We start from the raw sequence: 27,938 nt of genomic DNA, 5'->3' as shown, positions 1-27,938 counted from the left end.
GGTCTTTTTAGTTGATGTTTTCTGAACTTTTATCTTCTACCTTTGGATGGGCCATCATTTCCTATTTCTTTGTTTGTCTTGTAATCTTTGTTTTGGACACTGTACATTTTTTTTTTTTTTTTTTTTTGGTTTTTATAAAAGGGATTTATTTGGTTACACAGTTACAGTCTTAAGGCCATGAAGTGTCCAAGGTAACACATCAGCAATAGGGTACACACTGGAGGATGGCCAATGGTGTCTGGAATACCTCTGTTATCTGGGAAGGCACATGGCTGGCATCTTCTCCAAAGTTATGGTTTCAAAATGGCTTTCTCCCAGGACGTTCCTCTCTAGGCTGCAGTTCCTCAAAAATGTCACTCTTAGTTGCACTTGGAATATTTTTCCTCTCTCCGCTTCTCCGGCGCTAGGTTATTCTTTCAATGGCTGTCTTCAAACTGTCTCTCATCTGCAGCTCCTGTGCTTTCTTCAGAGTGGACACTGTACATTTTAATATTTTAAAGTGTTAACTCTGGGATATATTCCTTGAGATGTCTGTTTCTTGAGTTTTTATCCAGCTGGTGATATGTCAAAGATTTTGAGTGTCAGGAGCTAACAAAACCAAGCAAACCTAAGCAAAAAACACCTTTCACCATCTTTGAAAATTAGCTTTGCGTTCCTGGTGCTCTCTATCAGAATTCAGCCCTCCTATCAGGAAGGTCAGCCCAAGGTGAATGCAAAGTACATGGCCCTTCCTTTCTTTTCTGGGTTGTGTCTTGTCCTGGGTTTGTGCTTGCTAGTGGCCTTTAGAGTTCCCCTGTTTACAGGAGTTTGAATGCCCCCTCTATTTCCTAGGAAACTCTCCCTTTCCCTGGTGTTCCACTGTAAGAATTAAAGCAGGTAAGCCTTTGCTCCAGGCTGCCTGCCTCAACTGTTTCTTAGGCTGCTTTCCTTGACTAAATCTGCTTTTGCCTGGAGGACAATTCTGGGAGGCTGGGCATGCCTGAGAGGAGTTTCCCAAATCAGTCTTCCCTGCTAGAACAAGGCTAGGGACCCACAAGGGGAGCACAGGCTGGCTCCAAACTGCTCTTGGGTGGGATGAAGGAGGGGCCAGGAAGGGCGTATGGAGCTTTATCATAGCTCCCCAAAGCTGGGCTTTCTTGGTTGCCTGACCAGCAATTGCAGCCCCTCAATTGTCCTCTGGAACTTTGAGGAACTGTACCATCTTTAAATGTCCTCCACCATCTTTGTCCAGGGCAGGTTGGAACAGTGGGTGCCCTCAGAGCTGGGATCCCCATTATCTGTAGTAGCTATAATCAGAAATAGTGATCAGAGATTGGATCGTGCCCCTTTTCCCCCGTAGATCTTGGGATACTTGATTTTTTTCCCTCTTTGTCACCAGCAAACTACACCAGGGGCTGGACCCGACTTGTGGCCTGACATGAGAGTGGGGGGTGGACAATGGTAACTGCAGCAATGAGAGAGCAGTTTAATGGTATTTATTGTAATTTACTAGCCTCTTCCAATCCCACTCTTCCCTGGATGCTGTTAGAGATTCAGATAGCTCCTGCCTATTTAATAGTTATTCTGATTCCTGTACTCTGCCATTTTCTGGAGTGTCTGTTAGCATTTTAAATAGAGATATTGCTATTGACTTAGATTATGAGGAATGATAAACTTTGTTATGGGGAGTGATAATCGACATTTTAAGTGAAGATGACATAAAGAGCTGTAATATCTATATATACACATTTTTAATAACTGTCCTTTGAATATACAATATTGGTTAGTCTTTTTTTGTATGATTTGTTTTTAGTTTGATGGATATACTATATTCCACTTATGCACCTCGTGTTTATTTTTTTAAATAAAACTGTATTGAAATATATTCAGATACTACACAGTCATCCCAAGTATACAATAATTGTTCACAGTTTTATCATTTAGTTGTGCATTCAATACCACAATCAACTTTTGAACATTTTCATCACTACAAAAAATAAAAATGAAAATAAGAATAAAAATGAAAGTAAAAGAGAACACTGAAAGCATCCCATACTCCTTCTCCTGCCTCATTTACTTTTTTTCATTTGAAATATAGTCACATACCGTATAATCATCCAGAGTATAAAACAGTTGTTCATAGTATCACCATATAGTTGTGCCTTCATCACCACAGTCAATTTTTGAACATTTTCATTATTCCAAAAAATAAAAATAAGAATAAAAATAAAAGTAAAAAGAACAGTCAAAATAACCCATATCCCCCTCCTCCATTTTATTCATTTACTTTTTGTCCCCATTTTTTCAACTCATTTTCCAGATACTCGGTAAAGGGAGTGTGAGCCTTAGGTTTTCACAGTCACATGGTCACCCCATATAAGCTATATAGTTGTACGATCACCTTAAAGAATCAAGGATACTGGATTACAATTCAACAATTTCAGATATTTCCTTCTAACTATTCTAATAAACTAAAAACTGAAAAGGGATAGCTATATAGCATAGAAGTTATCTCCAGAATAACCTCTCAACTCCATTTGAAATCTTTCAGCCATTGAAACTTTGTTTTGTTTCAATTCTCCTCCCCCTTTTGGTCCAAAAGTGTTTCTCAATCATACCATGTAGGGTCCAGGCTCATTCCCAGGAGTCACGTTCCACATTGCTAGGGAGATTTATACCCCTGGAGTCATGTCCCATGTTGTGGGGAGGGCGTCAAGTTTATCTACTGAGTTGGCTTAGAAAGAGGGACTACATTTGAGCAACAAAAGAGGCCCTCTGGGGGTGACTCCTAGGCACCATTATGAGTAGGATTAGCCTCTCCTTCCCAGTATCAAGCTTTGTAAGGGCAAGCCCCAAGATCGAGGTCTCGGTCTCGGTCTACTTAGCTGGTGGTCCCCACTGTTTGCGAGAATATCAGAAATTCCCCAGCTGGAGAAATTTAATATTTCCACATTTTTCCACAGTCCCAGGGCTTTATAAATCTTTTTATTCTCTGCCCAAATTACTCTGGGTTGTATTGGGGCTTCATGCTAATCTGGACAAACAACAAGGTCTTGGTCCCTTGTCAAGTTTCCATGTAATTATAGCATTTGAGTAAACTGACCATAGAAGTTAAATTATATAGTGTGCTACAGAGAATGTAGGTTTTGCACCATATTACCATCTCTTGCTTTGGTCCCACACTGAAGTAAAAGTTTTAAAACACAGTTAGTATCATCCTGTACCCTTTAGTTGGATCTACCCCAATCTCAACCAAGTGCATTTCGTTTATATGTCCAATCAAAGTCTTATCTTCTTTTCAGCCTCTTTAGCAGTTGATTCATGGGGTAATGCCAACACTCACAACTGCTGAACTCTGGCTCTGAGTCCCAGGTGCCACACAGACACCTGAAGCTCCAGGGACTGACCACATCACACACAAACAGCTCAGAATCTCAAAATTTAGAAATAACTGTTAAAACTCATGAATAAATGTGACTGCTATAAGAGCTTACAATCTAGGAACCTTTATATAAGCCTTCCCCTTATAGCCCATGTTCCTAGATTCAATTCTCAGAGTTTACACATTATTAATGGTCTGTGTTAGTGAGGCATTATAATGTTTGCCTTTTCATTTCTGGTTTATTTCACTCAACCTGTGTCCTCACAGTCCATTCACTTTGTTGCATACCTCATAATTTCATTCTTTCTTGCTGCTCCCTCATGCAAAAACATTCTTATATTTGTACATTTAATCACACACATTGACCACTCAGTTTTTCCTATCTGTCTAGCACTCCCTTCAGCATTTCCTGTAGGTGGAGGTCTCCTGTTCACAAACTCTCTCAGTGTCTGTAAATATTTAAAACTCTCCCTCATTTTTGAAGGACAGTTTTGCCAGATATAGGATTCCTGGTTGGCAGTTTTTCTCTTTCAATATCTTGAATATGTCATACCACTGCCTTCTTGCCTCCATGGTTTCTGCTGAGAGATCTGCACTTAGTCTTATGAAGCTTCCCTTTTATGTGATGGATTGCTTTTCTCTTGCTGCTTTCAGGATTCTCTCTGTCTTTGACATTTGAAAATCTGATTAGTAAGTGTCTTGGAGTCGGTCTATTTGGATCAGTTCTGTTTGGGGTACGCTGTGCTTCTTGGACCTGTAATTTTATGTCTTTCATAAGAGATGGGAAATTTTCATTGATTATTTCCTCTATTATTCCTTCTGCCCCCTTTCCCTTCTCTTCTCCTTCTGGGGCACCTATAACACGTATATTCGTGCACTTCATGTTGTCCTTCAGTTCCCTGAGACCCTGCTCATATTTTTCCATACCTTTCTCTGTCTGTTCCTTTGTGTGCAGGATTTCAGATGTCCTGTCCTCCATCTCACTGAGCCTTTCTTCTGCCTCTCCAAGTCTGCTTTTGTATGTCACCATTGTATTTTTCATCTTTTTCTAGTGTGCCTTTCACTCCCATAGTTCTGCCATTTGTTTTTTCAAGCTTACAGATTCTTCGTCTTATTTATATCCTTTATCTTTTTTGTCACATTCTCTCTCATCTCATTGATTAAATTTAAAAGATTTGTTTGAACATCTCTAATTAGTTGTTTTAACTCCTGAATCTCTGTTGAAATGTTAGTTTCCTCCTTTGGGCCATATCTTCCCATTTATTGATGTGGCTTGTGATTTTCTGTTGTCTTGGCATGTGTTTTTCTCGAATGGTTTATTCTGGAGGTTGTTTTCTCTCTTTTGCATAAAGTTTTCTTGTTGGTTGACTTTGATCTCTAGCTTTTCTTTGTTTTTCTCCCTGGCCAGTTGTCAGATTGGCTCTGCTGCCCCCCCCCCCCCAGTGTTCCTCCCCATATCCCCAAATCAGCACTCTCTGTGACCTGCCACAGGGATGGGAGGTAGGCACTGGGCACGCCAGCAAGTTCACTGTATGTGGTAATACAAATTTGCTGGCTTCCGGTGGTGCTTTGTTTTCCACTAGCTAGTAAGACCTGGGTTTGTTTTAGGTGTCTGGTCTAATAGTTGGGTCTTCTCTGTTTCTCAGCCCAAACAGGGCTGGGTGTATAGACCAGCTCCTATGTTCCTAAGAAAGGGTCCTTGCACTTTCCAGACTGTTCAGCAGATGGCCCTGTTTGGTAACTTAATTGTCCTCAGAGGCTGCACTGCCTTGGAGCTGGCCCCTGGCTGCTCCTTCTCTCAGGGGTAGGGGAGGGCTTTCAGACCCAGGGCTGGAAACGTGTCTCTGTCCATGTTTTGTCAGTCTCTTTGTCCCTCTCCTGCCCACCGGGTCTTCAAACAGTAGGGATAGTTTTCACTGCTGTGCGATTTTAAAATCTGACCCCAGTGAGAGGGGTCCTGTCTGCAGTTTCAGTGTCCTTCTCTCATGGAGACTGAGTGGGGGTGGTGGTGATGGGGGAGAGGACCGGCTTGTCTGGGATGGAAAATTCCTGCCTGATATTTCTTCTCTTTCTTCAGTACAGCATTTGAAGGGTCATACTCCAGTCTATATTCTCCTCCAGAGTTTCAAATAATTCAGAATTGTCCCTTTTTATTGTTGAATCTCTGGAGAGAAGTTTTCGGTAGCTGTTTACGTCGCCATGTTGATGATGTCCTATCCTCGTGTTTATTCTTGTATTATGAATCTGAGACATTTGCTTAGAGATGAAAGTTGTTTTTTAAACCTCCCCAAAACTTAAGTCTTATGGAAAGAGCTGCAGCGTCAAATGATAATGGAATAGAAGTTCAGGCATTCCTCAGAGATATTGCAGGTTTGGTTCCAGACCACCGCAATAAAGTGAATATCACAGTAAAATGAATCAGTGAATTTTTTGGTTTCCCAGTGCATATAAAAGTTATGTTTACACTATACTGTGGTTTATTAAGTGTGTAATAACATGACTAAAAAACAATGCACATACCTTAATTAAAATGTTGCGCAGACACAAAGTGAGCACACACTGTTGGATAAATGGCACTGATAGACTTGCTCAATGCAGGGTTGCCACAGACCTTCAATTTGTAAAAAACACAATGTCTGTGAAGTGCAATAAAATAAGATACCCATGTATGTTCAGAGTTAGTAACTGGTGCAGATATGAATGCTGTAGTAATAATGTAAAACTACACTTTACAGAATTAATGTAAATAATGTGAAAGAAGAAACATTTTTAGGATTGAATTTAACTTTTTCTGGATAGTTAAATTTTGACCTTTGACCAGTAGCAGTTAATGTTTTGTTATATTTTAGACTCCTTGGAGAATCTTTTGAAAGCCAAGGATGTATCCTATCTGTAGAATATACGTATATTCACAATATAGTATAAAATTTTAGAGATTTCATGGATTTCACTAATGGCTGTCCATTTATTAACTGTTATTTTTAAGCTTTTTTATCCTTTTCCAAAAATTTGTTGTGCCTATTATATTTTTACTTGATTAACAGGCTATAAAGAAGAAGTTTTTTAAGTCAGAGTTCTTATAAAACGTCTGTCCTTATAATATTATTTGGAAAATGAGAATTTGCCCAAAGCGTGCTTTGGTGCTTTGGTATATGAATTTGGCAGCCATATTTGGGACTAGATTTATTAGAGGAAAATTTGGCATTTCCAAATTTAAGGTTGGGTAGTTAAGCAAGGCTTATAAGCATATAGATTATGAATGACATAACTTTAAACAGTTAAACTTTTTTATCAATGACAAACTTCATTATATGAGTTTTAGTGATTTCTCTCTTTTATGAGAAAGCCATATATGAGAATCTAAAAAATTTAAAGCTTGAAACTATTCTTTTCTTAATGATAGTGTTCAAATTTTTAAAAACTTTTGATTCTGGGTCAAAATTAACTTGTTTACGGATAATTATTTCTAATACATCGTTTCAAGTTATGGTCTGATCAAAAGATGGCTTATGGTAATTATTCTGAATTTTGGTAGCCAAATGCTACATTAAATTCCATTCAGCAGTATTTGACTTTTATGGGTTGTTTGCAACTCTGCATACAGGAGATGCTACAGAGAGAGAGATATTACCTTTTCTCACTGCCTTAGGGAACTTCATTTAACAATAGCAAAAGATCAGAGCCAAAACAATAAAATTTTGAGAATTTCTCCCAATGTTGATCTATCAGTATTGGTTCCTAAAGTTGTGCATGGTGCTAAATGAATATTATCTACACTAGGTCATTTGAATAGATAATTAATGATTCCTTTTTCGTACAACTTAAATTGCCAAAATACTGTGGTGTTAGAAAAGCATTGACACCCTGAGATAAAGACTTCTGTCAAAAGCAAAATGGTATATTAGAAAGAATGCTTTAAAATGGATTTTGATAAATATTTGTTTAAGATTATGGGACTACCATATATGCCCAAATATAAAATTAAGTTTTTTTCCTAGTTAAAAATTAAGCTTAAGAAAAACGAGAGATACTTTATTAAAATTTAGATCCTTGCAAGTCTCTGATGTTGTTAGTTTGGGGAAGACATAGTCTGAAATGGTTTTTTTCAGTGCTTGTTTTAGGCGCAATAGAACATAAGAACAGTGCTTGTCTATTTTGATCGCTATTGTATATCTGGCAACTAATAGAAGGGTATCTGGCACATGATAGGCACTGAACATGTTTCTTCAAAGAATAAGTGAATAAATGAGTGAATGCTTATAAAGGTTACTTGATGGAATGAAAAGGCAAAAAGTTTAACTTTAGTTATTTCTAGATAGTTACAGACGTTAGATAATGTAAGCATGTTTTTTTTTAATTGTAACATCTATAAAACAAAACTTTTCCCATTTTAACCATTTTTTAGAGTATAATTCAGTGGTATTGTGTTCACAGTGTAGTGCTACCATCACCATTATCCATTACCAAGACTTTTTCATGACCCGAAACAGAAATTCTGTACCTATTAAGGGACAGCACCCCATTTCCCCTATACCCCTGACACTTGGAAACCTCTAATCTACTTACAGACTATTAATTTGCTTACTTTAGGTATTTTACATAAGTGGAATCATATATTTGTCTTTTTGAGTCTGGCTTATTTCACTTAACACAATGCTTTCAAGGTTCATCCATGTTGTAGTATGTATAAGAACCTCATTTCTTTTGGCAACCAAGTAGTATTCCGTTGGCTCTAACACATTTTGTTTATCCATTCATCTGTTGATGGATGCTAGAGTTGTTACCACCTTTTGGCTATTGTGTATAATGTTCCTACAAACAATGGTGTGCCAGTATCTGTTTGAGTCACTGCTGTCAGTTCTTTTGAGTATATACCCAAGAGTGGAATTGCTAGGTCACATGGTAATTTTGTTTTTAACTATTTGAGGAACCACTCAACTATTTTCCACAGTGGCTGCACCATTTTACATTCCCACCACCAATGTATAAGTGTCCCTATTTCTCTGTGTCCATATTAACACATTATTTTCCAATGTTAGCCATCCTAGTGTGTATGTGAAGTGGTATCTGTTTATAATTTTGATTTGCATTTCCTTGATGGTTAATGATGTTGAGCACCTTTTCATGTACTTATTGGCCATTTGTATATTTTCTTTGGAGAAATGCATATTCAAGTACTTTGCCCATTTTTAAATTGGATTGTCTTTTTAATGTGAATTGTAGCAGTTCGGTTTATTTAATATACTCTGTATATTAAACCATTATAAGATATATTATTTGCACCTAATTTCTCCCATTCCATAGGTTGTCTGTTCACTTTCTTGATAATATTCTTTGATGTACAAAAGGTTTTACTTTTTATGAAGTCCTGTCTATTTACTTTTGTTGTTGTTGTTGCTCATGCTTTGGATGTCATACCTAAGAGATCATTGCCAACTCCAAGCTCAGAAAGGTATTTTCCTAATTTTCTTGTAAGGGTTTTATGGTTTTAACTCTTATATTTAGGGCCTTGATCCATTTTGAGTAAATTTCTGTTTGTGGTGTGAGGTAGGGGTTCTCTGTCATTCTTTTGTATATGGACTTCCAGTTTTCCCAGCACAATTGGTTGAAGAGACTATTCTTTTCCCATGTCATATACTTGGAATCCTTGTCAGAAGCCATTTGATCACAGATGTATGAGTTCATTTCTGGACTCTCAGTTCTATTCCATTAGTCTATATGTCTGTGTTTATAACATTGCCACAGAGTTTTGATTACTATGGTTTTGTAGGAGGTTTTAAAATTGGAAAGTGTGAGACCTCCAACTTTGTTCTTCTGTTTCAAGATTGATTTGGCTATTTGGGGCCCCTTGCTTTTTCATATGAATTCCATGATAGGCTTTCCATTTCTGCTACAAAGACTGCAGGGATTTTGATAGGGATTGTGTTGAATCTGTAAATTGCTTTGGGTAGCAGTGCATCTTGACTTTAAGTCTTCCAGTCCATGAACATGGAATGTTTTTTCATTTATGTAGGTCTTCTTTAATTTCTTTCAGCAATGTTTTGTAGTTTTAGGTGTACAAGTCCTTTACATCTTTTGTTAAATTTATTCCTAGGTATTTTCTTCTTTAGGAGCTATTGTAGATAGAATTATTTCCTTAATTGCCATTTTGGATTAATCATTGCTGGTGTATAGAACCACAACTGATCTTTGCATATTAACCTGCTGCTTTGCTGAATTCATTTTTTAGTTCTAATAGTTTTCTTATAGATTGTTCAGGGTTTTTAATATATATGAGCATGCCATCTGTGACTAGGGATAGTTTTACTTCTTCCTTTCCAATTTGGATGCTTTCTCTTTCTTATTCTAGCCTAATTGCTCTGGCTAGAACTTCCAGTGCAGTGTTGAATAGCAGTGATGAGAGTAGGCTCCTTGTCTTGTTCCCAATCTTAGGGGAAAGCTTTCAGTCTTACACCAGTAATTATAATGTTAGGTGTGGGTTCTTTATCAATGCCCTTTAACATGTTGAGGAAGTAAACGTCTATTCCTGTTTTTCTGAGTATTTTAATTATAAAGGGTGTTGGATTTTGTCAAATGCCTTCTATTCATCAATTGAGATGATTGAGTAGGTTTTTTTCCCCTTCATTCTATTAATGTACATTGTTTGATTTTCTTATGTTGAGCTATCCTTGCATTCCTGAGATAATTCCACTTGGTTATGGTGTATATTCCTTTTAACATCCTATTGGATTTGCTAGTATTTTGTTGAGGATTTTTGCATCTGTATTCATAAGGGAAATTGGTCAGTTATTTTCTTTTCTTGTGATATTTTTACCTGGCTTTAGCATCAGAGTAATGCTGGCCTCATAGAATGAACTAGGAAGTGTTCCTTCATCTTCTTTGAAGACTTCAAGGATTGGTGTTAAATCTTTAAATATTTGGCAGAATTCACCAGTGAAGCAATCTGATCCTGGACTTCTGTTTGTTGGGAGGTTTTTTGTTACTGATAGGTCTATTTCTTCTTGAGTCAGTTTAGGTAATTTGTGTGATAATAGGAATTTGGCCATTTCCTTTGCATATCCTGATTTCTTGGTGTACAACTTGTTCATAGTTTTTTTAATGATGCTTTTAATCTTTGTAAGATCAGTAGTAACGTCTCAACTTTTATTTCTGATTTTAGTTACTTGTGTGTTCTCCCTTGTTTCTATGTCAGTCTGTCTAAAGATTTGTCAGTTTTATCCATGTTTTCAAAGAACCAACTTTTGGTTTCATTTGATTCCCTCAGTTTCCTATTCTCTTTTATTTATCACCACTCTAATCATTATTATTTCCTTCCTTCTGTTAAATTTAGGATTATTTTGCTCTTCTTTTTTTTAGTTTTCAAGATATAAAGCTAGGTTATTGATTTGAGATCTTTCTTTTTTAACGTAAACATTTAGAGCTATAAATTTCCCTCTTTGTAGTGCCTTTGCTGCATCCCATAAGTTTTGGTGTCTGGTGTTTTCATTTTCATTCCTCTCAGAAGTTTTGATTTCCCTTGTGATTGCTTCTTTGACTCCATTGTTAAACAATGTTTTGAACATTTTTGAATTTTCCTTTTGTTGTTGATTTCTAACTTCGCTCCATTATGGTTGGAGAAGATGCTTTATATGATTTGTCTTTTTAAATTTTTGAGACTTGTTTGTGACCTAACGAGGTCTATCCTCAAAAATGACCCATGTGTACTTGAGAGGAATGTGTATTTTGCTGCTATTGGTTGGAGTGTTTTATTTGTGTCTGTTAGTTCTAGTTGATTTATACTATTGTTCAAGTCCTCTGCTTCCTTACTGATCTTCTGTCTAGATGCTTTGTCCATTATTGAAAATGGTGTGTTGAAACCTCAAGCTGTTATTAGAACTATTTCTTTTTTCAATTCTGTCAATGTTTGCGTCACGTGTTTTGAGGCTGTTTAACTAAAGTACGTATGTGTTTATAATTGTTATATATCTTTTATAGACTCTTATTATATAATGTCATTTGTCTATTATAACAGTTTTTGACTTAAAGTCTATTTTCTCTTATATTAGTATCACCACAGCACTTCTGTTTTGGGTACTCTTTTTTGACATATTTTTTTTTTTCTGTCCTTCGACTTTCAGCCTATTTATGTCTTTGGATCTAAGGTGAGTCTTTTGGAAACAGCATAGAGTTGGATCATGGTTTTTTTGTCCCTTCTGCCAGTCTTTGCCTTTTGATTGGTGAGTTTAATCCATTTGCATCCAAAGTACTGATAAGGGAGGACTTCAGCTATTTTGCCTTTTTTTTTTTTTGGTAAGTGTGCTGGTTTGGATGTATTATGTCCCCCAAAATGCCATTATCTTTGCAGTCTTGTGTGGGCAGAAAACATATTGATGTTCATTGGGTTGGAGACTTTTGATTGGCTGTTTCTGTGGAGATGTGATCACTCAACTGTGGGCGAGATCTTTCATTGGATAATTTTCATGAATGTGTGGCCCCGCCCATTCAGCATGGGCCTTGATTAGTTTACTAGAGTACTGTATAAGCTCAGACAGAAAGAGCAAGCTTGCTACAGCCAAGAGGGACACTTTGAAGAATACCCAGGAGCTGAGAGAGAAGCTGCCTTTGAAAGCAGACTTTTGCTCTGGAGAAGCTAAGAGAGGACTAACACCCCAAGAGCAACTAAGAGTGACATTTTGAAGAGAAGCTGTAGCCCAGAGAGGAACGACCTGGGAGAAAGCCATTTTGAAACCAGAACTTGGAGCAGAACCCAGCCACATGCCTTCTCGGCTAAGAGGTTTTCCGGATGCCATTGGCCATCCTTCAGTGAAGGTACCCGATTATTGATTTGTTACCTTGGACACTTCATGGCCTTAAGACTATCACTGTGTAACCAAATAAACTGCCTTTATAAAAGCCAGTCTATTTCTGATGTTTTGCATTCTGGCAGCATTAGCAAACTTGAACAGTAAGCCTTACACATTTTTTTTTTGTCCCTCATTTCCCCATTGCTTTAATAACATCTTCAACCTCCTGCAGGTTGAGGTTTGGGACTTGAACAAGCCTTTCTGGGGTTGAGTCCCCAACAATGTGTTAACTCTGGAAATCGATACCCCCACCCCCACCCCAGGGTTTGCTGTTTTTGGTGGTGGTTTGTTGCATTTTTTTTTTTTTTGCCTGTTGTTTTTGCTGAAGATTCTAGTATAAATTGACTCTCTTTTGGCTCTTTTTCAGTGCTTAGTCCAGCTAATACTGAGCCCATAGATCACCCTGAGCTGAGTAGTTAGGGTCTTAGGTCTTCTTTGGGCAGATGTCTTACCTTGGAGGTATGCACCGTAAATTTAGAAAATTAAGTAGTATTCACAAATGTTCCTGTGTGTTCTAAACCCTCCCCTCCCCAAAAAAGAGAAACTCTCTCCAGCTTCTCCTCCAGGGCCCTTGGTGCTGTATTTTAGATCTCAACCACAATCTCTTTCCCAGGCAGCTGAGGTTTGCTTGGTTTCCTGCTGCTTCTCTACCCTAAGTGAATTCCTGGTTAGGCAAACCAGACACATGCCTTTAGTAAGTCTTTCAGGTTGTGCACTGGAACAGACATACAAACACATGAAATTTGCACAGTAGGTGTGCTCTGCTCCCTTCAAAACCAGATACCAAGGATCTACACTAGGACCATGTATCGCTGTATTGGGGGCAGTGTTAGGGCCAGGGCAAATAAAAGTGCAGTATAGCTTTTTGACCTTTTTTAGGTAGCTGGTTTTCTTTAATTCAGCATTCAGTTGGTTCTGTTTTCACTTGACTCTTTTCCGGAATTCTGGGAAAGTTGGTCCTGCCAGTTTCTGTGGAGGGGTGTGCATTTGGAACTTCTTACTCTGCCATCTTGCTGACTTCCCTGTGGCGAGCAAACCTTTTAAAGGTCACTTTTTAAAAACCATTGTAATGGATGCTGTACTACTTTGACTCTATTATGTCACCCAGAAAAGCCATGTTCTTTAATGCAATCTTGTGGGGGCAGACTTATTAGTCTTTTGATGAAGTTGTTTCTGTGGAGATGTGACCCACCCAACTGTAGGTGAGCCCTTTTGATTAGATCATTTCCGTGGGAGTATTATCCCACCCTGCATGGGTGGGTCTTAATTTGATCTCCTTTAAGAGAGCTTAAGGAGAGAAGAGGCTCAGAGAAGCTGAGAGAGACATTTGGAGAGAAGCCAGAGTTTGCCCCCGGGAGAAGCTAAGACCTGACACAGACCCAAATGCTTGGAGACACTGGGATTTCAGATAGAAGGACGTTTGGAGATGCTAAGGTAAGAGATGAAACCCAGAGCTTGCCCTGGAGAAGCAGAGAGGACTTCCAGATGCTTAGAGAGAAACACCCCAGGAGAACCAAGCAGAGAGCTTAGTGAAGCTAAGAGAGAGAGGAGCCCAGAGACATTTTGGAGAAAGCCATTTTGAAACGCAACCTGGGAGCAAAGGACCAGCAGATTCCAGCCACATGCCTTCCCAGCTAATAGAGGTGTTGTGGACACTATTGGCCTTTCTTCAGTGAAGGTATCCTCGTGTTGATGCCTTAGTTTGGACGCTTTTATTGCCTTAGAACTGTAAATTTGTAACTTAATAAATCCCCTTTATAAAAGCCAATCCATTTCTGGTATTTTGCATTCCGGTGACTTTAGCAAACTGGAACAGATTTCTATATGGGGAGATCACAAATGGATACCTAAGCTTAGGCTAAACTTTCCTGTGGCAGCCTCATTTGCAGATTCAAGAATACAGTACTGTATCTCAGACAGTCTATATGAAGATAGCCTTTGGAAAACTGCCAAATGTAGCTCTAGCAATGAGAAGGCATTGTGTATGAAGGATTTGAATGTAACAAATGGGAACAATATTTCTTATTTAATGTTTTAAATGTGTATAGGTGAAGTAATGCATTGACTATTAAGTAAGCATTTATATTTTTATCTATATTTCTAAAAATTTATTCAAATAATTAAAAACACTTTCAAAAATAATTTTATCATGATCATCTTATTTTTGGAGTTATTTCCTATTTAATATTTTACTTAGAAATATATGGATCTGTGCTATCCAATAGGTAACCACTAGCTACCTGGCTGTTGAACATTGAAATGTATCTAGTCCTAATTGAGATATGCTATAAATGTAAAATACACAGTGGATTTGAAAACATAGTATTAAAAAATGTAAAATTTCATTAATCTTAGTATCAACTACATGTCATAATGATTATAATTTGGATATATTGGGTTGAATAAAACTTATTTGAAATTAATTTCACCTGTTTCTTTTTACTTTTTTAGTGTGGCTTCTAGAAGATTTCACACAGTGCATGTGGTTTGCATTACATTTCTGTTGGATATGCTGATGTAGATAGGATAAAAGATACAGAGTGGTTGGGTATGAAGCAGTTTATACTTTTTATAATAAAAATTTATTCTATCTTGACTTAGCAGTTTTTCAGATTTCTTGTGAAAGCCCTGCTGATGCAATTAAAAATAAATTTTTTTATTTTGAAGTAATTTTAAAAGACAGTTACAAAAATGCAAACCCCATAGAAAGAACTTCAGCATACCCCTACCCCCCAGATACCCATTCTACCACTTCTAACATTTTCCTCATTCTGTCTATTCATTCACCTGTCAACTATCTACCTACCTGTTTTCTGAACATTTGAGAGTAGATTGCATACATCATGCATTGAGTCTTTTCTCCTTCATTATTAGACACTATCCAGGATCGTATATTGCATTTAATTGTTATTATCTCTTTCGTTGCTCTTTCATTTCTTTTTTAAATTGTGAAACATGTATAAAGCATAAACTTTTCCATTTCAGTCACTCCCAGGCATACCATTCATTGGGATTAACCACATTTAGAACGTTGGGTAATCCTCACCACCATCCATTACCAGAAACTTTCCCATCACCCTAACCAGAAACCCTACACCTATTATGCATTATTTCTGCATTCTCCCCTCCCCTTGGTGACCTGTACTCTATTTCCTGTCACTATGAGTTTACATATTTAATATTTTCTTTGTGGTTACGATGAGGCCTAAATGTAAATATCCTACATCTATAACATTCTCGTTTGGTTTGATACCAACTTATCTTGAGTAGCATACACAAACTATATTCCTATACCTCCTCTCTTTCCCCCACATTTATGTAGTTCTTGTCACAGATTATACCCCCTCTTTCGCCCACATTTATGTAGTTCTTGTCACAGATTTCAAGTTGTTCTATAAGCATGTGTCCAGCTAGTGTTATAATAGAGATTTCCTGAATGCCAAGAGCTAACCAAAAAGAAAAGAAAGAAAATAACTTTCCCAGTCTTTGTAGATTGGTCTTTGGAAATGCTCTCCTTCAGAGCTTAACTATACAATGAATGACTTTAGAACAGCCTGAGGCGAAATGGCATAGGGTCTTCTCTGGTCCCTTCCTCTCTGGTCCTTACTACATGTGCATTTTGTCCTGGGTAGGTGCTCATGGTCCTAAGGAATTTCCCCCCTTTACATGGCTACGAATGTCTCCTGTCCCTAGGAAACGGTGTTTCCTCACAGTCCTGGGCACTGCACTGTATGTCTTACAGCTGGCAGTCCTTGGCCCCAGGCAGCTGTGATTTGACTATTCTCCTACAGTGTTCTGTCAGAGTTTTGTGAGCTGCCTCTACATGCAGGGCAAGTTCTTGATCAGTGAGCCTGTGTCTAGTGTTCTGGTTCAGTCTTTCAATCTGCTGTAAGATAGTTTGGCACAGGCATACATGTACCCTGTATGTGTGCAAGGATTCCTCTCTTCCCTCCAGAACCAGGACCAGGGACTGCACTGGGAGCATGGGCCTGGTTCCCAGCTAAGCTGTTGAGATAATGGGGAGTGACCAGCAAGGTTGCTACGAGAGCCTACTTTTTTTTTAGTTGCATTTTTCTTGATTCAGCATTCACTGCACTACTGCAATGCTTTAACCTTTTTCTGGGGCTCTGTTAAAGATGCCTCTGCCAAGTAAGCTTCTGTGGGAGGATGTTGCCCTGGAGAGTCTCACTCTACCATCTTGATTGAGGCGAGTTTGCTGTTGCAACTTTGATATAATAGAATTGGCTTATCCTTTACCTTATAGCAATGTAAAGGTTTTGTTCCCAAAATAAAAGGTGGCATGAAATATTATATCTCCAAATGTTTAGGCAACTCTTCATAGTTTACTAAGCATTTCCAAATACATTTTCTCATTTGATCCTCATGCCAGCCTTTTGAGAAGGCAGGGTTTATTTGCAGAGTCCTGTTTTACAGATAAGGAAACAAAGACTTACAGATTTGTCCAAAGTTAACTGCCATCAAACCGAAGAGTGATCTGATCATAATTCCTTTGTTGTGTACACACTTTTCTTGAATGAGTGTAAGGGAAATTTATCTATACCCACATATGCCAACCATACATGTACTCGTGTGTGTGTGTGTGTGTGTGTGTGTACATACATGCACACATTAGTGTTAAGAACTATCTTAAGGAAGTGTGTAATCTCTTCTACTTAGAATTTTACCTGTTTGTGGAGAATGGTGAAAAGCATTCTCTCCTTATTTGAACAGAATCCAACGCTACTGAAGAATGAATTTTTTTAGTTATCTCTTAATAAATTGTATTAAAATAAACTCCTTGGTCTGAAGAATATGGTAGCCACCTGAGTCTAATTCTCCCCCACATATCCTTTCCCCAAAAGCTATAAGATCAATAATAAGCACATATAAATCCCATACCTTCAGCATTACTAGAAAACAGAATAGTATGGCCTCCAAATTACCTGCAAAATAGAGAAATAAACCAAATTCAAACAGTGCTTTTATTGCCTGTTGCTACAGCTTTTTGGGGCAGAGAAAGGAGGACTGAAGAGTGACCAACAGCAAGCAGGAACTGGAAGGAATAGACCAATGAAAGAAGGTGACTAGACTTGCTGAGGTCCACATTTATACAGCTTTTCCCCTGATGAAAAGTTCATGCAACATATGGTAGCTAGAAAGCCAGAGTCTTATTGGCTTGAGTTATCAGGGAATGGAGTTTGGGACTGTCAGAATGGATGGAAACTCACTGTATAAATCCCAGAAAGGAGAGAGTTATAGTAGGATAGCCCTAAAATCTGAATAAACTCCCTTCAAATTTCTAGATGACCCCTGAGCAGTTTATGGGCAATTCCAAGGATCTCACTGGAAAAAAACATCTAGAGGGCTGAAAAAGTTGGACGGTGATTTTTGCCAGTACCCGCTGAAGGGGAGACACAATATGTTATTTGATCCCTACCAAATTAGAAGAGGTTGGAAAACATTTGTATTTCCCACAGAACCATTCTAAAAAAGCATGAAACCAAGCCTCCACAAGGTCAAGTTGATTAGTGAGTGATTTACTTGCTGGCTGTAATATTGTATTATCCACATTCTCCAGTTTACAGTAAACAATTACTAAACATGTGAAGAAGCAGGAAAATGTGAATCAATGTGAAGACCAAAAAGAAGAAGAAAGAAACCAAACAAATTAACAGACCCCACGATGACCCAGATATTGGAATTAACAGACAGGTATTTATTATATTTTCCAGAACTTAAAGGAAAACATGATCATAAGAACTGAACAGAAGGGTAATTCTCACGGAGAAATGGAAACTATAAAAAAGAATAGACATTTTAGAACTGGAAAGTACAATATCTGAAATTAAAAATTCACTGGATGGGCTTAGCAGATTGGAGATGACAGAGGGAAGAGTTGGTGAACTTGAAAATGAATCAGTAGAAAGTTGCCAATCTAAAGAATGGGGAGAAAAGACTAAGAAAAAGAAAAAAGAACCGAGCCTCAGTGACATATGGGACAATATTAAACTGTCTAACATATGTATATTTGGAGTCTCAGAAGGAGAGGAGTAGGGAAGAAAAAAGTATTTGAGAAAGTAATTGCCAAAACATGCACAAATTTGGTTTTGAAAAAACAAATTCAACTCTAAGAGCCTTGGTAAACCCCAAGCATGATAAAAGAAAAACCAGGTGTAGGCACATCTTAATAAAACTGCTATACATGTAAAGTTCATTGCTAGGAGAACTCCACACAAAGAAATACTAAAGGAAGTTCTTTAGACAGAAGGGAAATGATACCAGATGAAACTTGGACCACAAGAAGGAATGAATAGTGTCAGAAATGATAAATACGTTGATAAATGCTTTTCATCCTCTGAAAGGACTTTGAAGAATTTATAGGACTTAGTAGATGTGACTAAGTTAAAAATTTAAACCTCTGTACTTCAAAACATTACAAAATTACAGAACATGTATTTGGAGAAAATATGCTTTTTGTGTATGTTTTTTGTTGTTGTTTTGATTTTTTATTTGCTTCAGTGAATGTCCTTGCTCAATATAGCTTTGCATACTTGTGACTGTATTTTCTGGAGGATAAATTCTTAGATGTAGGATTGTTGGGTCAAAGATTATTTTCATATTGAAGTTTGAAAGATAATGCCAAATTGCTTCTCAAAAAGTTGTGATTTGTAATCCTCCCAACAGTATATGAGAATGATTCTTTACCTACACACTCCCCAACACTCTACAGCCTTGATCAATCTAATGTGCACAAAAATGGTATCTAATGTTTGAATTTTCATTTCTTTGGTTATAACTGTTATTGAACATTGTTTACTATTTTTCTAATCTTCATACTTTTTCTGTTTGTGTCTTTGCTTGTTTTGTGTATAGCAGTATTTTGTTCATTTTCATTGTTTTATAGTATACTAGAGTGTGAATATACCACAGTTTATCCATTCAGCTGTTGATGGAAATGTGCATTGTTTCTAGCGTTTTGATTGTTATAATTAATGCTGCCATGAGCATTTTTATGTATGTTTTTTGTTGCACATGTGCATTTGTTTATCTTGTGCACTCATCTCTAGGATATCTATATGTTCAAATGTGATAGATTCTTTCAAATAGTTTCCAAAGTAGTTGTTCCATTGTAAGCTCTCACTAGCATTGTGAGAGTTTCCATTCCTCCACATCTTTGTTAACATTTGGAAATCTATCTTTTAAATTTAACTAGCCTGCTGGATTTGTAGTGGTCTTCAATGTGGTTTTAATGCATATTTCCCTGATGACTAATGATGTTAAGCCTTTTTTTCATATCCTTTTGTGAAGTGTCTAAGTCCTTTGCCCATTTTTCTGTCAGATCATCTGATTGCTCTTATTAATTCTAAGTGTTCTTTACATATTCTGGATACTAATCCTGTATTAGTTATATGTGGCAAATGTTTTCTCCCACACCCTTAATGCTAACTCTTGATTTTAGTTTAGTACAATTTACAGGTGTTTTATTGTTCGTACTTTTGTATGTCCCATTTAAGAAATCTTTTCATTGCAATATCTCTTCAGTTGTCTTTAGAAGCTTTATAGTTTCTCGTTTACTTTTAGATCCATGAATCCTTTGGAATTGATTTTATACATGGGATGAGCTATATGTCAAATTCCTTTTCTTTTCTCAGATGTATAGCCAGTAGACATACTTTTCTTTTTTTTTTTTTTTTGAAAAGGCCATTCTTTCCTTAGTGCTCAGCAATGTCATCTTTGTCATAAATCAGTTGTCCATATATATATGTAGATCTTTCTCTGGACTCTTCCATACTATTGGTCTTTGTATTCATCCTTGTGACATACCATACTGTCTTAATTACTGGAACTTGATAAGAAATCATTGTATCCGGCAGTATAAAACCCCCATCCACCCACTTTTTTCTTTTTCAAGATTGTGTAGGCTATTCTTCACCCTTTGTATTGCATGTACATTTTATGATCAGCATGTTGATTAAAAAACCAACAAAACCTGTTAAAGGCAGTGGGGAATCATTGCAGTCAGAGTGATAATGATCAGAAGTTTTGTATGAGATTTGAATAATCAGTTCAGCTCAAATCTAGAGTCTTTTATTAAAATTAAAGAATGTGTCCTAGTTGCTATTTCAGCATTTGTTTTATACTCTTGTAGACTACTTAAGAAATTGGACTTAATATTTAAAAAAACTAATGGTTAATGAACATGCTTGTTTGAAATTTTATAGTGTGTTTAGCATGCTTATAAAAACATGCAGACTAAGAATACAATTTAATGATCTTCATGTTTTTTTTTTTATTTTCCAGAACATCTATGATGATAACAGTCTCCTGTAAATTGAACTTTTTCAAGAATTTTCTGAAGGAACTAAGAATTTTCTTAGATCATGACTTAATCGAATGCAAGAACAAGAAATAGGTTTTATCTCTAAATATAATGAAGGGCTGTGTGTAAACACTGACCCTGACTCAATTCTAATGAGCATTTTAGACATGAGTTTACATCGGCAAATGGGTTCAGATCGAGACCTTCAGTCATCTGCTTCATCTGTGAGCTTGCCTTCAGTCAAAAAAGCACCCAAAAAAAGAAGAATTACAATAGGCTCTCTATTTCGGAGGAAAAAGGATAACAAACGCAAATCAAGGGAACTAAATGGTGGAGTGGATGGAATTGCAAGTATTGAAAGCATACATTCTGAAATGTGTACTGATAAGAATTCCATTTTCTCTACAAATACCTCCACTGACAATGGATTAACTTCCATCAGCAAACAAATTGGAGACTTTATAGAGTGCCCTTTATGCCTTTTGAGGCATTCTAAAGACAGATTTCCTGAGATAATGACTTGTCATCATAGATCTTGTGTGGATTGCTTACGACAATATCTAAGGATAGAAATCTCTGAAAGCAGAGTTAATATCAGTTGTCCAGAATGTACTGAGCGGTTTAATCCCCATGATATTCGTTTGATATTAAGTGATGATGTCTTGATGGAAAAATATGAAGAATTTATGCTTAGACGGTGGCTTGTTGCAGATCCTGATTGTAGGTGGTGTCCAGCTCCAGACTGTGGGTAAGAAGATATTATTGTTTTTTCTTGAATTAATTTTTTTCTTTGGGGATAAAATAAGAATTTGCTGACTGTTGTACAAAAGAAGTATCTTAACTTGCCAGGGAATTCATTCATCCAGTAGACAAATATTGAATGCATACCATTAAAGCATTAGGTGTTAAAGGCAGGAATCCTGTCTTACTCCTCTTTGTGTCTTCTCTGTACTGCATGTTTATTTTAAGAGCATTTTCAGAAAAAAAGGATAAGATGGTAGAGTATAGGATCTAGTTGTGGTAAGAATTGATTTTCCCAATGTATTTGGAGAACAGAAAAAATGATTGGGGCTTTTGTTTTTGGTGGGGGAATATTTGTAGTCACAAAGTTAAATGCCCCTTTTGAAAGAGACCTTAGCATGTGCCACAAAGTGATGTTCACGTTGATAATTCATACACATTTGCTAGTCTCAAGATATAGAGCTTATGTAATAATTTGCTCAAGGTTTTGAGTTACAAATACCATTTTCTCAACATTTAAAATAAAACAGTTTTTCTTCTATATTTGACTTATGTTAACAGCAGTTCTTGTTTATAGAGCATTTACTGTGGACAATTGTCAGAGCTAGGAAGAGTCAGTCTATGTTGTTAAAGAATAGAAAAGTCACAAACAATGGGTTTCATTTAGCATGCATTAGTAAACCAGAGATTATCTGTTAAGTAAGAGTTTGGAAAACCCAGAACTTCCAGGATTACCTGGGTATAATCTCAGAGGCAAGGCTGAAATGTGAGTATAATTTATCAAATGAGAATTTCATGACTCATTATCTGTATTAAATCCATTATTAGACACTTGTTGTGTAGCGAGTTTTCAGATGCAGATAGCCTATATTCCATAATTTTAAATGAGGAAAGTAATAATATGTTTCTAGCCTCTCTAAATCCCAACCAGTATTCCCAGGTATAACTAGCACTTAACTATCCATCAAGGATTTCTGTGTAGTAAAAGCATTGGGAAACAAAGCAATTACCTAAGAATTTAACATTTTATGAATTCGTCAGTCATGTGTAGGACTCAGAGATACTGTTTAGCATCAGATTTTGAATTATGCTTTCGTATACTGCAGTGAACTTATACTATAACATAAATAGTGAAATAATATGTTAAAGATACTATCTAAACTGGGCATAAGTTGGCTGTGCTTCCAGGTGTATGGTATAAGCAAACTCTGGGACCTATGAAGGGCTAAATTTTCAAGAAAATAATGGATAAGAAGTTAGGGATATTGAACAATACTTGTAAATAATGTGAGCTGGAGTCAATATCTTGTCAGAAAAACAGCTTAGATAGAACTGCCGTACTTTTGATCCCAAGGACCACTGCACATTTTCATTGGTGCAAGTATGCACATTCTTTAGAGTAGACTTCACAGTTGGTTTGTAAATTTTAGTTGGAAAAAAAAAAAAAGCTTTTTGTGAATCATAGCAAATGCTCCAATAGTGAGAGTTCAAATAATGAAGGAGTCACCTGTATATTATGTTTCATCGGGAGAGTGTTCCAGCTATCCTTCATGAAACTCCAGGGTTCAAGAGGTGCTCATGAGTTCTTCTAAAAGTTTAGTAACAACAAAAAAAAGTCTGAAAATGGTGGAAAGAGAAAAAAAGGAGACTTCAGAGTCAAACTCTGTAGCAAGGAGAGATTGAAACAATAAATCCAGGGGCATGTACTTTGTGGTCACTAAAGATTTATATTTACATCTTTGATCATACTATAATTTGTCATATTATAATGTACTATATACCCTATATACCTAAAGACTATTAACCTAATAAAACACGATAGGTATTCCTGAGACAGACCTAGTTTGAATAAGAATTTGATTTTAAGGGAAGCATGCCAAACAACTGGGAAAGGATTGATTATTCAGCAAATAGAATTGTGAAAATAAGCTGTTTGAGGGGAAAAATTTAGATTGTCATCACATGTAACACATCAAAACAAATCAAAACAGATTATAGAGGTAAGTTATATAAATAAAAGGAAAAAATTAATGTATAAGAGATATAGGTAAAAGATTAGCTCACTTAGTATTGACACATTATCTATTAAAATTGAACATGCATTTACCCTACAACCTAGAAATTCCACTTCTAGTTAAATACCCTAGAGAAACATACTTGTGTACCAAGTATAAGTGCAAACAAGAGGACATGTTTAAGAATGTGCAGAGCAGCAAAAAGAAAACAAAATCCAAAACAAATTTCCATTAACATTAGAATGTATAAATACATTTAGTTTAATTGTCACCTCTTGAGAGGAGGTGATGGGAATGTGAACTTTGAGGGGAAATCAAGGGGTTTCTAAAGCCACTGATAAGTGAGGTACCTGTAGAGTCTGGTTTGACTAGTTCCAGTTCATGCTCTTTATACTGATGTAATGTTTAAATAGCTTTCCTTCTAATTTTTTAACAGCTTTCTCTCTCTCAAGTGTTCCCATTTAGATTGTGAATTATATGATCACCCTACTTCTAGTGTTCTTAACTTGTATGGTAGATATGTGGAAATTCATTTTATTCTTCTTTATAAATCCTTTCATTTGTATGACATATTTCTCAGTAAAAATTTTTACATTTCCAGAAACTCATACTTTGGGATATTATTGTACATTTTATTTTTCATTGCGTTTTCATTGTTATAAAAGAAAATGGCTTAGTATTCTAAATTTTGGCAAAGATATCATAGGTATCATAAAATAACAGAAACACCTTTCTTTAATAGATTCTGTTATTATGAAAATAACCACTTGATTTATTTTGTAGGTTTAACAAAGAAATTGTCCTTGATTAGTTGGACCATAGGCTAATTTTTGTTTTTGGTGAATGTCACTAGTCTTATCCACAAAAGACAGAGAAAGCAAGTTGCAGAGATTAATTATTTTTATTATCTATGTATTTTCATTTATAGTTGGTTTATGCTGGCTCTGTAGGTTAAGAGCATATTATAAGAACCCGATAATGTTACAGATTTTTATGGTTGTTTAATGTAGAAAGCATCACAGGTTACCTAAGATTTGTATGTATGTTTTGAAAACGTAGAATACGTGAGCCCTCATTAAAAGTTAAAACAGCATGAGCATGTACAGACCTGATTTTTGAATCCCTATCCTATCAGTTGTAAGGATTAAGTGAGACAGATCTTTAATGTCCCTAGCATAATTCCTAGTATACAGTAAGCACTTTATAACTCTTAAATATTTATTTTTACTCATCTCCATTTCCAAAGCAAATTTTGTTTTTGTTTTTTAAAGCAGTTACTCAACAAAAATTTAATGTGTCTGTGTGCCAGGTACTGAACAAAAAAAAACAAAAATCCCTGTCCTCCCAATGTTTATTAAAACCTGCTGACCCACAGAGGAACAGATTTTAAAAAATTTAAACTCCATTTATTATTTAAATCTGGCATAAGTAATTATATTAAATATCTGGCTATTTGGCAGTCATTCAAAGAAATGTTTAGCAACAGTACCATGACCATAGGCATATATGAAGTATTTAACCTCTTTCTTTGAAATAATTTTTTTCCAGAAATGTCTAAATGTGAAATTATGAATTTTTCCTTTTTGCACTTGGTATTTATCATTAAGACTGTTTTCTCTCTGTCTGACATTTATGTTACTTAAACATATAGTTTAAGTACATGTTGAAAAATAGTGCTCTTAGGAAAGAGTACTGACTGACCTGGTTTTTATTTGAGATCTCTCAGAGTTTCTGACTTAATATTGTCCCACTCTTCTGAGGGCCAGGGCAGATTAGGCTTGTTTAAAGGACAACATTTAAAAAATTCTCCCTTGAGAAGGAAGAAAAGGATGTGGAAGAAGAGAACAAGAGAGGCCTGGGAGCCTATACCTAAGTATTGTGATTTAACCAGGTTGAGGCCAGCCAGACTACTTTTAGAACATGCCAGTCCTCTCAGGTTCAGAAGAAAAATTTGGCCATGGCTGAGAAGAATTGGGGTGAGGCGCATGTAGGAGGAGAAGCATAGAAACTGCCTGGGATAAAAGTAACTGATTATCTTCTTTCTAGGAGACCTAGTTTGTACATTGTCTAGGCAGATAGAAAAAAAAACGGCTTTACGGTTTCTTTCATCACCTGTTTCATCTGGCTGAGGCCACACCATTACCAGCATATACCTCCCTCTCATTTCATGTGAGTGCTTCTGACTTTGCTTGGGAGCTTTGACTGTACAGGAACATTTATTATAATAGCTATTTAATGTCTATAAGCTCTTTAGGGAAAAAAAGTGTTTTTTTTTCTTCGTAATTACAGGATGTAATTCCCTGCTCAACAAAAAATTGTTGTATGAAACAATATATGAAAAACTGTATGCCACTAGCATAAGTCACTTAGGAACAGTTATTACCACTATTTTAAAGTAATATGATCAACTGTATAATCAGGTTTGTGTAGCTTCAAGCTGATATGTTATGACATTTAAATGTTTCTGAAAGAGAAATTAACTTCTTATAGTAGAAGAGATTGTTCTTAATGGATCTTTAAAAAAATGGGGCCATAGGCTTAGGGACTAAATAAACATGTATTTTTCCAATTCTAATTAACTTTCCTAGGGTTCTCATTTCCATCCCACCAAGAAGGGTTTTAGCTGTAACTTGACGATCTTTTGAGGTACTTTTGTAGGCTGACCTTAGAAATTTTGTACAGATCACAGATCTTTGTTCTCCAGAGGAGACAAGTACATGTGACTTAGAAAACAGACTTTGTATATAGGGAGCCATAGTGAGTAAATTATGTTTCAAGGGAAACTGTAATTCATGATTCGTGATAAATTGGCTGTGTTAGAATCAGACATTCATAAAAGTATTTTAAGAGTTAATATCTTGAAATGAGAGTTTGCTGTTTTTAATTTATTCTTCTTCCTAACTGTAATACTAATTCAGGTATATTTTAACAGCAAACAATTTAATATATACTGCCCCTAGAGCCATTGTTAATTGATACTAAGATTTTTGGTGAAGTTGTAGGGGATCATTAAAAACAACATTCCTCTTTTCATTCATTCCCTCCTTGAGAACCAGGTGGAGATATATAAGACACAGGAGGTATCAGTTTTGTCTTAGTGATTAGTTGACTATAGAATGTGATTTTAGATACACAGGTAAAATGGCTTGCTAACATACTATCCCTAAATTAGACAAACTTACCAACTAGTCTTAGGCATTTTTGGACAATTGTAGGCCTCCTCCACAGCATAAAAGTAGAACAGGATGCATCCTTTCTGTAGGAAAGCGGATCCTAAAAGACGGAACCTAGGAGATGAGCCTCATTTTTTCTAGATCTTCTTTCAAATACATTGGTCAAGTAAGTCACTTCTTTTCTGCTGGAATGATAGTAACTTCTTGAAAGTAGAAACCTGAGCCTATCAATTCTGATATGAAACTTGACTTTTCCCGTTATTTAATTTGGATCAATTAATTTTGGTATATCTGATTATATATTCTTTGTTCTTTAAAGATTGTGTTTGAGCTTTGTCCTTTAAAATATTTTTTTTTGTCTTGGACTGAATAATCTTTCTTCGTACTTTATTCTCATTTTTAATCAATTTTTTTTCGGGACTGTAATATCTTTCTTGAGATTACATTTCATGTTAGATATCCGGTTTCTCTTAATTATTCCTTCATAAGGAATTTGCTCTATGCAAATATGCCACCCTCATATCCCTATTTCCTCAGTGTAACTTATAGTGTTATTTGTGAAACATTAGTACTGTTCAACTCTTCCAAGAAGTAGGATGTCATGATCAAATAAATTTGGAAATACTGTATACTATATACTAAACAATGGTATGTGAAAAGTTCTTTTAGCAAATCCAGTAGTAACATTAACCTAAATTGAGACCAAAAACCAGAACAAAACCTCTTTAATTTTGCTTAGCATGTACCAAAACTGACTACTGGATCCTTTCTTAGCATGAATTACCTGTTAAAAACCCAATGATCAGAAAATACTTTGGAAAAGTTGTCTTTAGTCCCTCTCTATTTTCTCCTCTTTCTTATTCCTCCTCCTAAGCATTGGAAGGTTTAAGCATTTCAAGTAGCTGGGGACCTCCAGCTGAAAAATGGAGTAGGGAAGTAACACTTGAGTTCTCTTCTCAAATAACACTTATTGCAGCAGAGAACCTCTTGAAATTTTTCTACAAAAAAAGAATTTTGTATTTGTTTCGGTTTGCTGAAGCTGCTGAAATGCAGTATACCAGAAATGGATTGACTTTTATAAAGGGGATTTATTAGGTTACAAATTTACAGTTCTAAGGCCATAAACGTTTACAGATTAAGACATCCATAAGAGGATACTTTCACTGAAGAAAGGCCGATGGCGTCCAGAACACCTCTGTCAGCTGAGAAGGCATGTAGCTGGCATCTGTTGGTCCTTTCTTCTGGGTTGCATTGCTTTCAGCTTCTGATTCCAGTGGCTTTCTCTTCGAGCATCTGTGGGTTCTAACTTAGCTTCTCCAGAGCAAACTCGGCTTCATCTCTTAGCTTAGCATCTTCAGACGTCTTTCTGTCTGCATCTCCAAGCATCTGGTTGTGTGTCGGCTCTGAGCTCTCTCTCTCTCTCTCCCCCTGAGGTTTTTTAAGGACTCCAGTAAACAAATTAAGACCCACCTTGAATGGGTTGCA

The 27,938-nt window shown here is 36.3% G+C and overlaps 1 protein-coding gene across 10 annotated transcripts in view; it reads left to right on the top strand.

Annotated features, from left to right (window-relative positions):
• RNF19A (ring finger protein 19A, RBR E3 ubiquitin protein ligase) overlaps window positions 1-27,938 on the top strand; it is a 157,616-nt gene that overhangs the window by 51,083 nt on the left and 78,595 nt on the right. For 5 of the 10 annotated variants that reach the window (XM_037802955.1, XM_037802956.1, XM_037802954.1 and 2 more), the window contains exon 2: window positions 20,506-21,272. In XM_037802955.1, coding sequence (XP_037658883.1) covers window positions 20,599-21,272 — 674 coding nt within the window. In that variant the 5' untranslated portion in view covers window positions 20,506-20,598. Of the gene's footprint in view, window positions 1-14,655; window positions 14,753-17,782; window positions 17,917-20,505; window positions 21,273-27,938 lie in introns of all 10 variants that reach the window. The other 5 variants (XM_037802951.1, XM_037802949.1, XM_037802952.1 and 2 more) reach the window with 3 other exon arrangements.

The sequence above is a fragment of the Choloepus didactylus genome, chromosome 14, assembly GCF_015220235.1.
Source record: "Choloepus didactylus isolate mChoDid1 chromosome 14, mChoDid1.pri, whole genome shotgun sequence".
In the NCBI taxonomy this organism is placed as follows: Eukaryota; Metazoa; Chordata; class Mammalia; order Pilosa; family Megalonychidae; genus Choloepus; species Choloepus didactylus.
This window is presented reverse-complemented; position numbering and strand designations above follow the sequence as displayed.